This window comes from Jaculus jaculus, chromosome 7, assembly GCF_020740685.1.
Source record: "Jaculus jaculus isolate mJacJac1 chromosome 7, mJacJac1.mat.Y.cur, whole genome shotgun sequence".
Lineage (NCBI taxonomy): Eukaryota > Metazoa > Chordata > Mammalia > Rodentia > Dipodidae > Jaculus > Jaculus jaculus.
In genome coordinates this window covers 126,000,343-126,013,633 of record NC_059108.1, presented here as the reverse complement: position 1 = coordinate 126,013,633, position 13,291 = coordinate 126,000,343, and the positions used below count along the sequence as shown (strand labels likewise).

Genomic DNA, 13,291 nt, shown 5'->3' with positions numbered 1-13,291 from the left:
CTCTTCAATGTACTCAGTCTTCTGTTTTCTTAATCTTACTGGAAATAGGTATGACAACTCTTTCCAAGTCCTTGTCTACTAAGTCTGTTATTTGTGGCATTTTTGGTCTTTTCTCTGTTGACTGATTTTTTTTTTTTCTCATTTATTGGTCACATCTTCCTGTTTCTTTGCATACCTTCCTGGTAATTTTTTCTTTTTTTTCTGATATTTTTGTATTTTTCATTTTTAGTTATTCAAGAGAGGCAGAAGAAGGAAGAGAGAGAGAGAGAGAGAAAGATTGGGCACACCAGGGTCTCTAGCCACTGCAAATAAACTCCAGACTCATGAACCACCTTGTGCATCTGGCTTATGTGGGTACTGGGAAATTGAACCTGTGTCCTTAGGCTTTGTAGGAAAGTGCCTTAACTGCTAAGCCATCTCTCCAACTCCCTGGTAGTTTTCTACTGGGTTCCGGATATTGTGTATTCGAATTTCCTGAGTGCTCGTTAATTTTATATTCATTTGAATACTCTTGAGCCTATTCAGTGATGAGGTTAAATTACTTTCATTTGAGCTCCATTAGGTAGGGTTAGCACAGTAATTTTTAGGGCTAATATTTCCTCACCAGCACTATAATAATCCCACCATTCCACTCTGTCTAGGGGAAATACAAAATATTTCTAACCCTATGTTTCCAGTAAGAACAATTTCTCCTTAGATCATTTTGTGTTCTTTTGTGTTTTTTTTTTTTTTTCATTCAGTGTTGGGTAGTTTTCTTAACTGTGTGTTATGATCAGTATTGAGCTGAAGCTATAAGGGGAACCCTTTATAGACCAGTGCAAATGGACACAAAAAGAATTCTGTTTGTGTGTAAAGCCCTCTCTTCTCTAAGTTGCCCTGTAAATTATAGCTTTGGCCTCCATGGACCAACTCAGGATACCTGCTGGGCCCACCTGGGTTTCTCTTCCCTCTCCAGGCTGTGAGCCACCATGGCTGTAGGGTTCACCTCATTTTTCTCCTTCAGTGATCTCTGTCATATATTGTCTGATGGCATACATTTGAAAACCATAGTTTTCTATAGTTTGCATGGTTTTTGTATGGTTTTGTTTTAGTTATTCTAGAAAAGAGAGTGAGTCTAATCTTCATTGCTCTATCTTGGCTAAAGGAAATAGTTTCATCACCAACATTCATTATGCGGGCTGGAATAAGTAAGGGCAAAACGAATGAGGTCCATTTATTCTATAGTATACACCAAGATAACAGAGAGGGTGAAACTTTTATTTTGGAAAGAAACGTGGGCTGGGGGGATGGCCCAGTGGGTAGTGAGCATTTGCTAAATAAGCATGAGTGCCTAAGTTTGGATTCCCCAAACCCACATAATAAACTGGAAACTGTGGCAGGCATCTGTAACCCTAGCCCCCCTACAGTGAGATGGGAGGCAGAGACAGGAGAACTCAGTAAGCCTGAGGGCCAGCCAGCCTGGCATGCACAGCAAGGCACAACAAAGAGACCTTGCTTCCACCAAGGTGGGAGGCAGGAACAACACTTGAGGTTGTCCTCTGATCTCCACCTGAGTGCCATGGCATGAGCGTATCACACTGGCTTCCACAAATACATATATACAAACAAACTTATTTATGTCCCTCTGTGTTCTGGATATGGCTATTAGAGCAGTAGGAGGAAGGAATAAACAAACCACAAAAAATCAACCAATTTTATTATAGCATTACAGAGCCCAAAATAAATTATATCTAATTCTTACTGACAGCTTTGTGGGCACCACTAGCAAAAACAACTTCAGTAAGTCAAGTTGGCATTCCTGACATAGGATGACTGCTGGGTTACGCAATGCCATCAACAAGGATGCACTTTAACCAGATGCCTTCGGTCATGTGATTTGGAAGAGGGTGCCCAGCAGGTACATTTTAGAATCAGACATTCCACTGAAGGGGAAAGAATAAAAACCACCCATTACTGTTCACAGTGCCTGCCTTATTCAGCACCAAGAAAGGTGTGGACCCAGGGCAGGAGCACTCAGCACGTCCTGACCCCTACCTGAACCCGTGAGGACTCTCAGCAGGAGGCTAATTCAGGTGTTTCCTAAATATCAAGAGCCATATAGGGCACTTCCATACAAAGCGTCAAATTCAGCAACAGAACGTCAAATTCAGGCAGACCCCGGGCTCCCCAGGGCTTGCTTTTTGTTACGAGGACATTGTGAGAAGAGATGGATATACTAGTTATATTTTGCCAGTCCTGCTAGGTCAAGCACCACCCTAGTGAGCACCAGTCTTTATAATGCCACAGCTTGTTTTATGGGAGTTGAGGGCAGGGGAACATGGAAAGAGTGTCATTTTCTGGTATTTTGAGTTTCAGCTAAACAGCATTTGGTACTCAGCATACTTCACATCTAAATACAGTATTAATGCCAGAGATAGAGTATTCACTGGCTTCGGTATAAACACTGTATTGAGGAATATTATGAATAAACATCAATGGGAGTCAAATTAATAAAATTGTTCATCAACAGAGTGTCAGAAACCAAATTCACTGTTAGATACAAAGGCACAGGAAGAAATGCATTTATCACTTCAAAAAGTTTATTTTGAAGGAACTTTTTTGCTGCATTTTAATGAGGCCATCTGAGCTCTGACTCTGAACTCTAAGGTCATGTATTGCTCTCCCTATCCCAATTTTTTGGTTTGCTTCTTTGCACCAGGTTACTCCAGTTTGCCTAGGCTAGAAGCCACAGCTTACTTGACTGTTTCTTATGTGGAATTGCAAATTCATCCTTACTCCATCATGGGCTGTCTCTGCAGGGAAAATCTCTCTCTGTGCACAGACACTGTCACTGGTCTACTTGGACAATCAGGCAGAGCCTCTACTCCGGGCCCTGCCTCCATTCCTCATCTCAGGGAGCTGTCTCAACCGTCATTCCATTTGTTGTGAATGGGGCACCACTCTGTCCCTCTGTAGAGTAACATGAATGTAGAATGATATTTAGATCTCCTAAAGGAGCATCCAGGCTCATCTGGGGATCAATAACATGTGGATTGACCTCTAATCTTCTAAACTGTTTTCTATGAGCCACTGCTAAAACCTTTATCCCTCCCCACCAAAAGAGTCCACCACACCCTTCATGGCTGTGACCACTTGTCCTGTGTACACTCCATGGAGCTGTGAGTCCATCCCACCCTCATCCTGTGTACACTCCATGGAGATGTGAATCTATCACACCCTCATCCTGTGTAGCTGTGAATCCATTACACCCTCATCCTGTGTACACCCCATGGAGCTGTGAATCCATTACACCCTCATCCTGTGTACACCCCATGGAGCTGTGAGTCCACCCAACCCTCATCCTGTGTACACCCATGGAGCTGTGAATCCATCACTCCCTCATCCTGTGTAGCTGTGAATCCATTACACCCTCATCCTGTGTCCACCCCATGGAGCTGTGAATCCATTACACCCTCATCCTGTCTACACCCCATGGAACTGTGAGTCCATCACACCCTCATCCTGTGTACACCCCATGGAGCTGTGAATCCATCACACCCTCATCCTGTGCATACTCCATGGAGCTGAGTCCATCCTGCCTTCCTCCTGTATATACTCCATGGAACTGTAAGTCCATCCTGCCCTTATCGCGTGTACACTCTATGGAGATATGAGTCCATTGCACCCTCATCCTGTTTACATTCCATGGAGCTGTGAGTCCACCCCACCCTTGTCCTGTGTACACTCCATGGAGATGTGAGTCCATCGCACCCTTGTCCTGTGCACACTCCATGGAGCTGTGTCTTTGTTTCAAGCCTCTATAATGAGCAGCTTGGCTGAGTGTCTAGAACAACAGAAGCCTATTCTCTTGCAGCATTGGAGGCCAAAAGGCTGAGAGATGGTGTTACCAGGCTGGTTCCTTCTGAGAGCAGTGAGGAACATCCTCCCACCTCCCTTTTAGCTTTGGGTGTGTTTTTGCCTCCCTTGGCTTGTGGCTCTCTGCCTCCATCTCTGCATGGCATTCTCCCCATGTACTTATGCTCCAACTCCCCTCTTCATAAGGGTGACAGGGGCATTGGACCCAGCCTCCCTGCTCCAGTGTGACCCCATCTTAACTGACTACATTTTCAACTACCTCATGACCAAATAAAGTCCCATTTCTGAGCTGCTGTGCATTAGGACTACAATGTAGGTTTTGCCAAGCCACAATTTAATCCGTAGCAGCTCTATTCCTGTGTGGGAAGGATCATGGAGTGAAGTGCTGTGATATCTGTAAGCCTATTAAAGAGCCGAGAAGTGCTGAAATAAACTAGCATTTCCAGACTTGCTGACCATCATCCTCTCTCCCGTCTGCATCTTACCAATTTGATTCCAGTGGAACACACTGGGAAATGTTTCATTCTTTCCCTCACTTCTGGGTTCACAAGGCCATGACTACTTATTTAGAAAGGACTGATTTGTAATCAACAGACTAAAGCAGAGTGAAGGGAACTGCTACTGGATTCAACTGGGCTGGGGCTCCCTGTGACCCCAATGAGGAGCCACAGCAGAGGGACAACAAAGACAAGTCTCATCTTGATGCCCATTTCTATGGGCATGCACTCTGCCCAAATGCCTGGCTTTATCTCCTTGTCCAATCAGGAAACCCCATGGTGCTGTCTTTTCGAACATTCTGCCCTCTGCCCAGTGATATTCCCTTAACGGCTAAAGGCAAACAGAGTCGCCCTTCCTCTCAGAGAGTCAATTATAAAGATCCCGTGGGGGAAATTCCATTTCAAGAAAGCAAGGATTTAATTAAATAAATACACATTTAATTTCCCCTGCTTGGTAGCTTTCAAGAGACAATCAGTCATTTACTCTAAAGTGTGTGTTTCAGGCACTCATGGGGTGCTTATTAACCTCCAAATGCCACCGTCTCAGCAGGGTTTGGCCTGCGAAAGACATTTTGCTGATAACAGTAGCTGCACAGCAGGCCCCATCCTCTTGTGTTGGTGGAGGGATTGCGTGCAGCCTGTGTTCATGCAGTGAGGGAAGATTATGGGGGAGAATAGAAAACAATTGTAACGAGGCTTCTGTCTTTCCCACACAGCTGATACCCATGTGGTTGCCGATGATTCAGTCAAATATCAAGGTAAGTCACCCAGGCTGGGCTGAAGCTCAGCGTCCTCCAGAGAGCAACAGTGCCCTCGTTGGAATTGTTGTAACTTCCCTCACTGTGCAGGAGAAACTCTGAGCCTTCCCTGATTCCGCAGCACTGACAATGCTGGAGCCCTGCGGGTTAAAGGGGTCTGCAGAGGGTGGCAGCAGGAGTCTTGGTCCTATACTCACTGTAGGCGGGGATGCAGGGTCCGGGAAGGCGCCCCCATTTGGGTCTAAGTGGGATCAGTTCATTGATAAGAAAACAAGTCCCAAACTACTTTATCTTTGGAGGATACCCATTGACTCTGATTCCAGGCACACCTAGTAGTGTTTACTGACCACGAAGACTGAGTTTCTGGGATGGGAAGATCCTGTTAAGAAGGGGTAAAAGCCGGGCGTGGTGGTGCACGCCTTTAATCTCAGCACTCAGGAGGCAGAGGTAGGAGGATCGCTGTGAGTTTGAGGCCACCCTGAGACCACATAGTGAATTCCAGGTCAGCCTGGACTAGAGCAAGACCATACCTGGGCGGGGAGGGGGGAAGAAAGCAAAGCCAACCATTGTCCCATCAGAAGCCCCTGTCTTAACACCGGGAATGTAGGGGAGGGGAGAGTGCAGAAGCATTCTTACTGGATCTCTTCTCTGAGTTGGCATGGGGTACTGGTGAAAGGAGAAGAGTGTGGACTCAAGGCATCGCTCAGGAAGGGAGCCAGGCCACAGTCTAATGGTGCAGACTAACTTTGCATCCTGATTGGCTGTGAGCAGGGCAGGGGGCTGAGAACCTCACCGTAGTGATGGCTTACACTGGTGACGAGTGAGCTGCTTGCCCTCCTGCCTAGAAGCACTCAGGTTGCCCCCCAACCCCACCCACTGTTTCTCTGCTTTATGACAATCTGGTGATTTCATAAGACACAAAGTACTGAGACCAGGCCAGGAAAACTGGATGAGTTGCTAGAGGAAGAGCTTTCTACCTCACTTCTCCATGTTGCCATGGTATGAAGACAGAGAGATTAAAATGCACTGTGCAGGGTTTCTTCTAAATCTCTGTTCGGTCACTTATCCTACAGCTCCTTGAAGTAAGTGTCATGTCCCAAAGCTCTTACAACCTCATAGACCTTGTTCCCTTCAGCTGCCCTTAGGGAGGTTAGGGTTTGAACCTAGGAGGGGTCCCATAGCGACTCTAGGCACTTAAGCACTGTGCCAGGCACCTTTGTTGATGTAAGTGATAGCTGGGGGCCAGGGTGTGTGTCAGCCCAGATGCCGGGCATCGGCCTCGTGTTCCTGTTACGGTGAGTCAGGCAAGATGCGCCCATCGTTACGTGGTGGAGTTGGGCCAGAATCACTCTGGAACCATAAAACGGGTCCTTATCACCTCCTCTGAGGACTGCAGGACTGAGAATCTACTGCCTTCTTCCGGCCAGAACATTCTTGAGCCTAAGTTCTGCCTGAAGACCCAGCTCTTTGATTCTCCCTCCCCTACCCTGCTGCCCTGAGCACTAGGAGGAAGCAACTAACCAATCTGCCTTTCTTAACAGCACCTACCTGCGGGCCTCCAGCTTCGCCTCCAGGCCATTCAGAACAACGTGAACCACCACAGCCTAAGGACGCTGCCCGGCTCGGGCCAGAGCAGCGCTGGCCTGGCGGCCCTCCGCAAATGGTTGCGGTGCACCCAGTTCAAAATGGCCCAGGTGGAAATCCAGTCCTCAGAAGCAGCCTCTCAGTTTTATCCTCTATGAGTGGACTCCTCGGCTCCCAGTGTCAACACTGTGGTTTAGCAATAATGGGTTTAAAAACAATTTGATCCAAGCAGGTTGGGGTACATATTGGTACTGTACATTCTCTTTCTAGTTTAGTAACAAGACGTGCAGAGGCCGGAGAGGGCCACAGATGAAGCTTTCTGGCTACACATATTTCTGATGACTCCTTGGGCTATCTGATTAAGTGTTTCCTTACATTATTTTTTAAAAACCAAATCATTTTTCTTTAACTAACTTCTATTTTTTTTAAGAAAAAAAAATAGACTGGTGGGTACTCAAAGAAAAGTTGTATAAGTCCCCCTGTTGCTATTTTTGATGATAGAGAATAAATAGGGTTTTTGAAACCTTTGTAGTGTTTTTTCTTAAAATCCACTCTTGGCAATGCAATAAAAAAAAAAAAGTCACCATAAGCCAGTGACACTTGACTGAAGCTTTTTGTCATTATCCTGGGGAAAGTGGCAGCTGGCAAGGAACATTACAAAGTGCACTTAGAAATTAGGTGTTTAAACTGTGCCAATTGCTTTCTTTGTTTTGTAATATCATTTTCCAAAACTGTCTAGTAAGTCTTATTATTTTTAAAACTAGTTTTTCAACTCATTAATTCTAGGCTTACCTTTCCTGTAAGCTCTATGATGACTACTTTAGTTTTGTGAATAACGAATTTTATCCTTTTGTTAACACTTGTATACAAATCAGTTTAGACTAGATGGCACACCAGACCAGACGAGTCCCTGCGCTGGCACAGAGTGCTGGACCTGGCATGATGTTTCCTACATGGAATTTTAACTGTGTGAGAGCACCAAGATTTCCCAACACTTACACCCTGGCGTCTGCCTGTGCATTCCAAAAGAGACTTGTCTTCTTTATCCTTGTGATGCACTGACTCAAAGAAGACTTACTACACATTGAAGCTGTATACTGACATGCTATTAAATGCATTTTTATTATCTTTGTGAGCCTGGGGTTTTTTAAAGTCAGTTTATAGAATTAGAGTTTAGTCCTAGCAGACATTTCTTCTGAACTTTTATAAGTCCTCACTTCCCTGAAGGCTGCACTTCAAGAAAAAGGCACTCTCCTTCTCACTTTCCTCCTCTTTCTTGGGAAGACTTTAAAGGCAGGAGATGATTTTATTTTATTTTTTAGCACCTCAGTTAATCAGTAGGAGCCTCCTCCTCTTTTCTTCTGGAAGGCCTCATACATTCATGCTTCTTGAGGGAAAATGAGTCCTCATGTTTACGTGCTTCCGGTGAGGTCAAGATCTCCATGCCTATGAAAGACTGCAGGGAGCCTTCTGGGCCCTGTGTCAATAGCACGGAAGTGACGCTCTCTATCTTTCTGATGCTTTCTCCCAAAAGGCCTTCCTCCTTGAGAACTCTCTTCTGCCCCCATCATGCCTGGCTGTGCTTTGTGCACCCTTTGTGTCACGTCTTAAGCTGTGCATATGTTTAATCTCGCTTGTAGATGGGACAGCTTTGGGGCATGCACTATCTCTGACCCCAGGCTTTGGCAGTTAGTTTGCTGTGTTGAGTGGATCCGGCGCAGCATCAGTTCTTTCTTGTGTTACACAGTATGCTTAGCTGCGACAGTCTCCTTTGGTGCAAGGGTTCCTAAAGGGGCTTAAAGGCTGGAGCAGGTGGTGTAGGCTGCTTTCCTAGGGAGGGGTCTTGCTCACTCCCCCATCTAGACTCCGTCTCCAGGCACCTGGGATCTTGGTGGCCCTACCTTACTCTTAGAAAAGGGCACAGTTATACCAGCTTCTTCTCTGGCCCCTCTTCCATGTCCAGTTCTTTGAACAGGCTTCTGCCTCCACCTCCCCTTGTATTTACATCCTAAGCAAGGACTGGACACGAGACCTTAATTCCTTGTCTTGTCTGGGCACACAATCAGTGCGTTCTTTTGTCCGAACCTGTCATTTACTGCAAACATCACCTGAGCCCCTGGAACCACCTGGACAAATCTTTCTCTTTGCCCTTGAGGACTGTGACCCTTTTTCTTTGTGAGCCTGATCCAAGCACTGTCCCTGCTGGCCAGCATACCAGTAAGTTGCCCAGTCTATGCTGCACCCAGTAACCCAGTACCATCTATTGTAACCCTATGACATCCCTCCAGCAGGCTAGGGTCAGGCATTTAGGGGACAAGAAATAGAAAAAGAGGGGACTCATGGCAGTTTTAACAGGCTTGATGTGGAAGAGAGGCTGTTCACTTAGGTCAAAGGCCAGACAGTCCACAGCTCCGTTTAGCTGAGTTTGCTTGGAAACAGCCACACCTGCCATGCATATTGCCCACAGCTGCTTTTGTGCTCCAATGGCAGAGTTGGAGCAGAGACTGTGCCCCCGCCCAGACCTGAAATGGTCGCATGTGGCCCTTTCAGAAAGTGTGCTGAACCACAGCCTTGAACAAGGCCACTGAGCAGCACTCAGGCAGGACTTTTGTGTGGATGTTTCCTCTCCACCTTGGGGTGGGGAGCTTGTTGTGATTTCATTATTAGTGTTTCCTAGTCTGCAAAATGGGGACAATAACACATTCTACCTCAGGGTTCTCAAAAGAATGCAAAAAATAAATAAATAAATAAATAAATAAATAAATAAATGCAAAAAAACCCACAAAAAACAAAAAACAGTGACCCATGGTTGAAGCGCTGAGTAAGCTATCAGTTTTAGTTTTATTCTCATGTCAAAGCCTAGAGAGGAAAGCTACTTGTCCAAGGTCACAGTGCTTGTAAGGGATGCAGGCTGTCCGACCTAAGACTGCTTCCAGCCACCTCCTGTGTTGACTCCTGCTACACCCCGCACCAGCCCCAGGTGACATGTATGAGTGGAAGCAAGAGCAAGGATGAAGAGAGCCCAGGAGCATTCTTTCTGATCCGGGCTTAGCCGGCACTCAATACTGGCTTAGAGATGGGCCACAGGCCAGGCTGTGTTCCTGGCCTCATGAGATAGATTATACTGGTTTCAGTGTTATCAGATCATTCTAAGGTTTCTAAGAGAAGTGGGTGGAAATCTCTGCATGTGTAGATCCTGTCCATCATGCTTGTTCACAGTGCGCATGACTCTTACTAGTTGAGTGACCTTGGACAAGTTATTAAACCTCTCTGGACTTCTTTTTTCTGTCTCTGTAAAATGGAGCCATCTGCCCATCTTGAGGTGATGGAAGGCTCAAATAGAAATAGGACTGTGATGCTTCTAGGAGACCACGGGCAGCCCACGGGCCTCGGGAGGACTGGTGCTACCTGATGAGGACTACACGAGGGCACGGCTCACGGCCACAGGCTCAGCTGGCTTTTCCTGGAGCCCATGGCTCAGAATCAAGACCAACATGACCATGGGAGCCAAAACATGATCTTTGGCCAAGATCCAGGCTGCGTTGTGTGCCAGCTCCTTGTAAACATGTTGTTCTGCCACACATCGAGATGCTTCCAGCAATTTCTTCCATAAGAGACTCCTCTGAGGCCAAGTGGTTACAGCAGTTTCATCTTTATTGCCAAGCAACAACAGGCCAAAGAAGATTGGATTCGGTCAGAGAAGAAGGGCTATCCTCCAAGACTCTGATGAACAGGGATTGAAGGGCCTCTGGAATTCATTGGACAATGTAGACACTTTATTATACCTCATTAATAGAATTAACTTGCTAATGTGTATACTGGGCATATTGAGTGTTTTGACAGTACTGGTGGGTTCTTAAGAAGAATGGAATGGTTGGGAGTCAATGAAATAGTAGCAAACCATGGTGCTATGCAAGGTGATTGCTGAAGTGTTACCAGTACTCTGGCCAGGTCCTTCCACTGCTGTGAGCAAGCAGTTAGCCTTCAAGGAAGGGGACTGAAGGGAACTATGGCAATCACTGTCTGTTGAATGTCCATGGGATCCCAAGCTCTGTACACGCATTGTCTTTCCTCCCCCATGTGAGGCAGGTATCACTGTTCATCCCATGTCTGCAGATGGGGTCCTGGAGGCCCAGGAGTTAAGTGCCTTCCCCGAGGCCTTGCAGCTGGTGACAGTAGCCTTAGAGTCGAAGGCCATCGGATTCCAGATCAGAGCTTCAGTAGATAAGTGTTCGTTTCCTTCTAGTTCTTTTGACTAAGATGTGTCAGGAGTATGAAGTAGAGAAATCTGAGGGCTAACGTTGTATTTGGAATCTCTAGTGATTGGCCATCTGTTGTCCATTTTGGTCAAGAACCAGTCACCTCATCTGACAAAGGTGTTTTCCTTTTAACTTTGGGAATTCATTTATATGAAAAAATTATAGATCACAACTTAAGTCTCAGTTAGTTTACCAAATATGGTAATTATTTTTGTGAGAATAGACTCATCTACTGGGGAGGCTGAAGCAAGAGGATCACAAGTTCAAGGCTAGCCTAGACAACTCAATGAGACCCTGCCTCAAAATACATTTAAAAGGGCTGGGGATGCAGAACAGTGGTAGAGTGCTTGCCTGGCATGTACAAGGTCTTGGACCAATCCTCAGTAACACAAAATAAAGTAATTATAATAAGAAAAAGAATAAATTTGTATGAATTGAAAGCTGTGATGATGAACTCTTCGATTTGGGACCTACTGAGTGGGATTCACTCAGCCCTGAAGAGACTTGCCTTAATCAATTATAATCAAAGGTATGCTTATGCGGGCTTACTACATGTCACATACTTTTGATGTAGTAATGTCATTTAATCTTAACAACAGTGGTGTAAAACAGGGCCTCCTGTTAACTCCAGACCAGAGATGAGGAAACTGAGGCATGGGGATGAGCCACTTGCCCTTCAGTAGGGAAGCAGACTTGGATCTGGGTGTATCTGCCTCCAAAGTCTTAGAAAAACTGGCAGTTAAGTGCCAGGTGCAGTCTTCTGCTGCTCGCCCTAGAACCGTGGGAACCAGAAAGCAGCACTTGTTGTTTGAGAAGCTTGAATTTATTTCTTCTTTTCATTTGAATCCCTGTGGAAGAGCCTGTTTCCAGCGTGGCCTACTTCCCGCCACTGACCTGGCCTCAGGAGCAATGCCACAACCTCTAGGCAGACATCCTGTGGCCTCTGGGCTGGCCTCCTGCCTGGAAGCCGTCCCTCATTTACCTGCTGGCCCTGCAGCCTGTGTGTCCGCCACTGTGGCTAAGACTGACCTCTGGCTTGTGGGCTCCAGAGGGTGTGGTTCCTTGGCCATCAGGCCAGGGCATAGCAGGATTCTTAGTTCCACCTTGACCTTCCTCTCCCACTGGCTGCCAAGCGCCTGGCATAACAACCAGCAGCCGTCCAGCCCCATCCCGGATTCCTCTCCTTAGAGAAGCTGACATCAGGTGGGTGGCCCAAGGTGAGCCCCCGGCGGCAGTGTGTCCTGCAGGCTGCACAGGGCATTGGTGGATCTGGTTATTTCAGGAACAAAGCACTGGCTTTCTATGCAGCCCAGACGGGTCCCACAGGCTGGTGGAGAAGGATGCCTCCTGGGGTTATCTGGCAGACACCTTGATTTCAGCCCCTTCAAGTGGCCACTTGGCAATGAAAGAAACAACGAATAATCAACTGAAGGATGATGGTAGCACTCTCCAGGTGAGGACAAAAGCCCTGCCCAGTGGGGGTGGGCTGGGAGTGGGGTTGCAGGGCTGGGGACAGATGGTAGGGAGGAGGGCTGGACAGATGAATTCGGGGTGGCGGGTGGTCCTGCTGTCTGACCATGCCATGTTGTTTAATCTTGAAAAAGCTCAGTTTCATCACCGTCCAGCTGAGGTGACAGTTCCCCTGTCCTGTAACGTGTTCGTGGACTAATGCTGTCATCTTTAGCACTGAGGAGGATCACGCGTAAGCACTGGGGGAGGAATGGCCCCCTCCCACTCTGCGCGCTGCCATTCAGATGGTAATGCTGGGTGGCAGCTGGTGTTTTGCCGAAGTGAAATCACAGCTTGCGATGGGCTCTTGGCTCCAGTTCTTTGGAGTGTGGCATTCCCACGCTGCCTTGCTTCGTGTGGTGACTCAAGGCTGCACGGCGTTCTGAGTCTGAATGAGCAACTGGGGAATCCTTCTCCACCTGGCATGTCTGTCAGCATTTGGATTTCTCACGGTGTGAGCACATCATTGTGTTTGTAATGGGGATAATATTTTGAAAATAATAACTGGGTATGTGTTCTTATTCCTCCCCAGGAAGCAGTACGCCCCAGTCTGCTCCCTGGACGATGTGGGGCAGCAGGAGCGAAGACGTGGGGAAAGCTTGGGTCAGACAGCATGAGAGAGCAGAGGGCCCCTTTCTTCTGGACCCCCATGGACCCCCTCTGGAAACAGCAGGAAGAGAGAGAGAGAGAGAGAAACATAGGGGGAGGCGAGGACCTTCACCTTTCCTCTGCGGGGTGAGGCTGTTGGACTGGGTTGGAGATGCCCTGGCAAGCCCTGGAAGACAGTGGCATGTCAACAGCCAGAGGGGTGTCCACAGCTTTGCTTTCA

The 13,291-nt window shown here is 47.0% G+C and overlaps 1 protein-coding gene across 10 annotated transcripts in view; it reads left to right on the top strand.

Moving 5' to 3' along the window:
* The window catches only part of Unc79 (unc-79 homolog, NALCN channel complex subunit), a 271,086-nt gene extending 263,869 nt beyond the window's left edge, over window positions 1–7,217 (top strand). For all 10 annotated transcript variants that reach the window (XM_045155122.1, XM_004649317.2, XM_045155118.1 and 7 more), the window contains 2 exons: window positions 5,069–5,110; window positions 6,652–7,217. In XM_045155122.1, coding sequence (XP_045011057.1) covers window positions 5,069–5,110; window positions 6,652–6,852 — 243 coding nt within the window. In that variant the 3' untranslated portion in view covers window positions 6,853–7,217. The remainder of the gene's footprint in view (window positions 1–5,068; window positions 5,111–6,651) is intronic.
* Window positions 7,218–13,291: the final 6,074 nt, after the last annotated feature.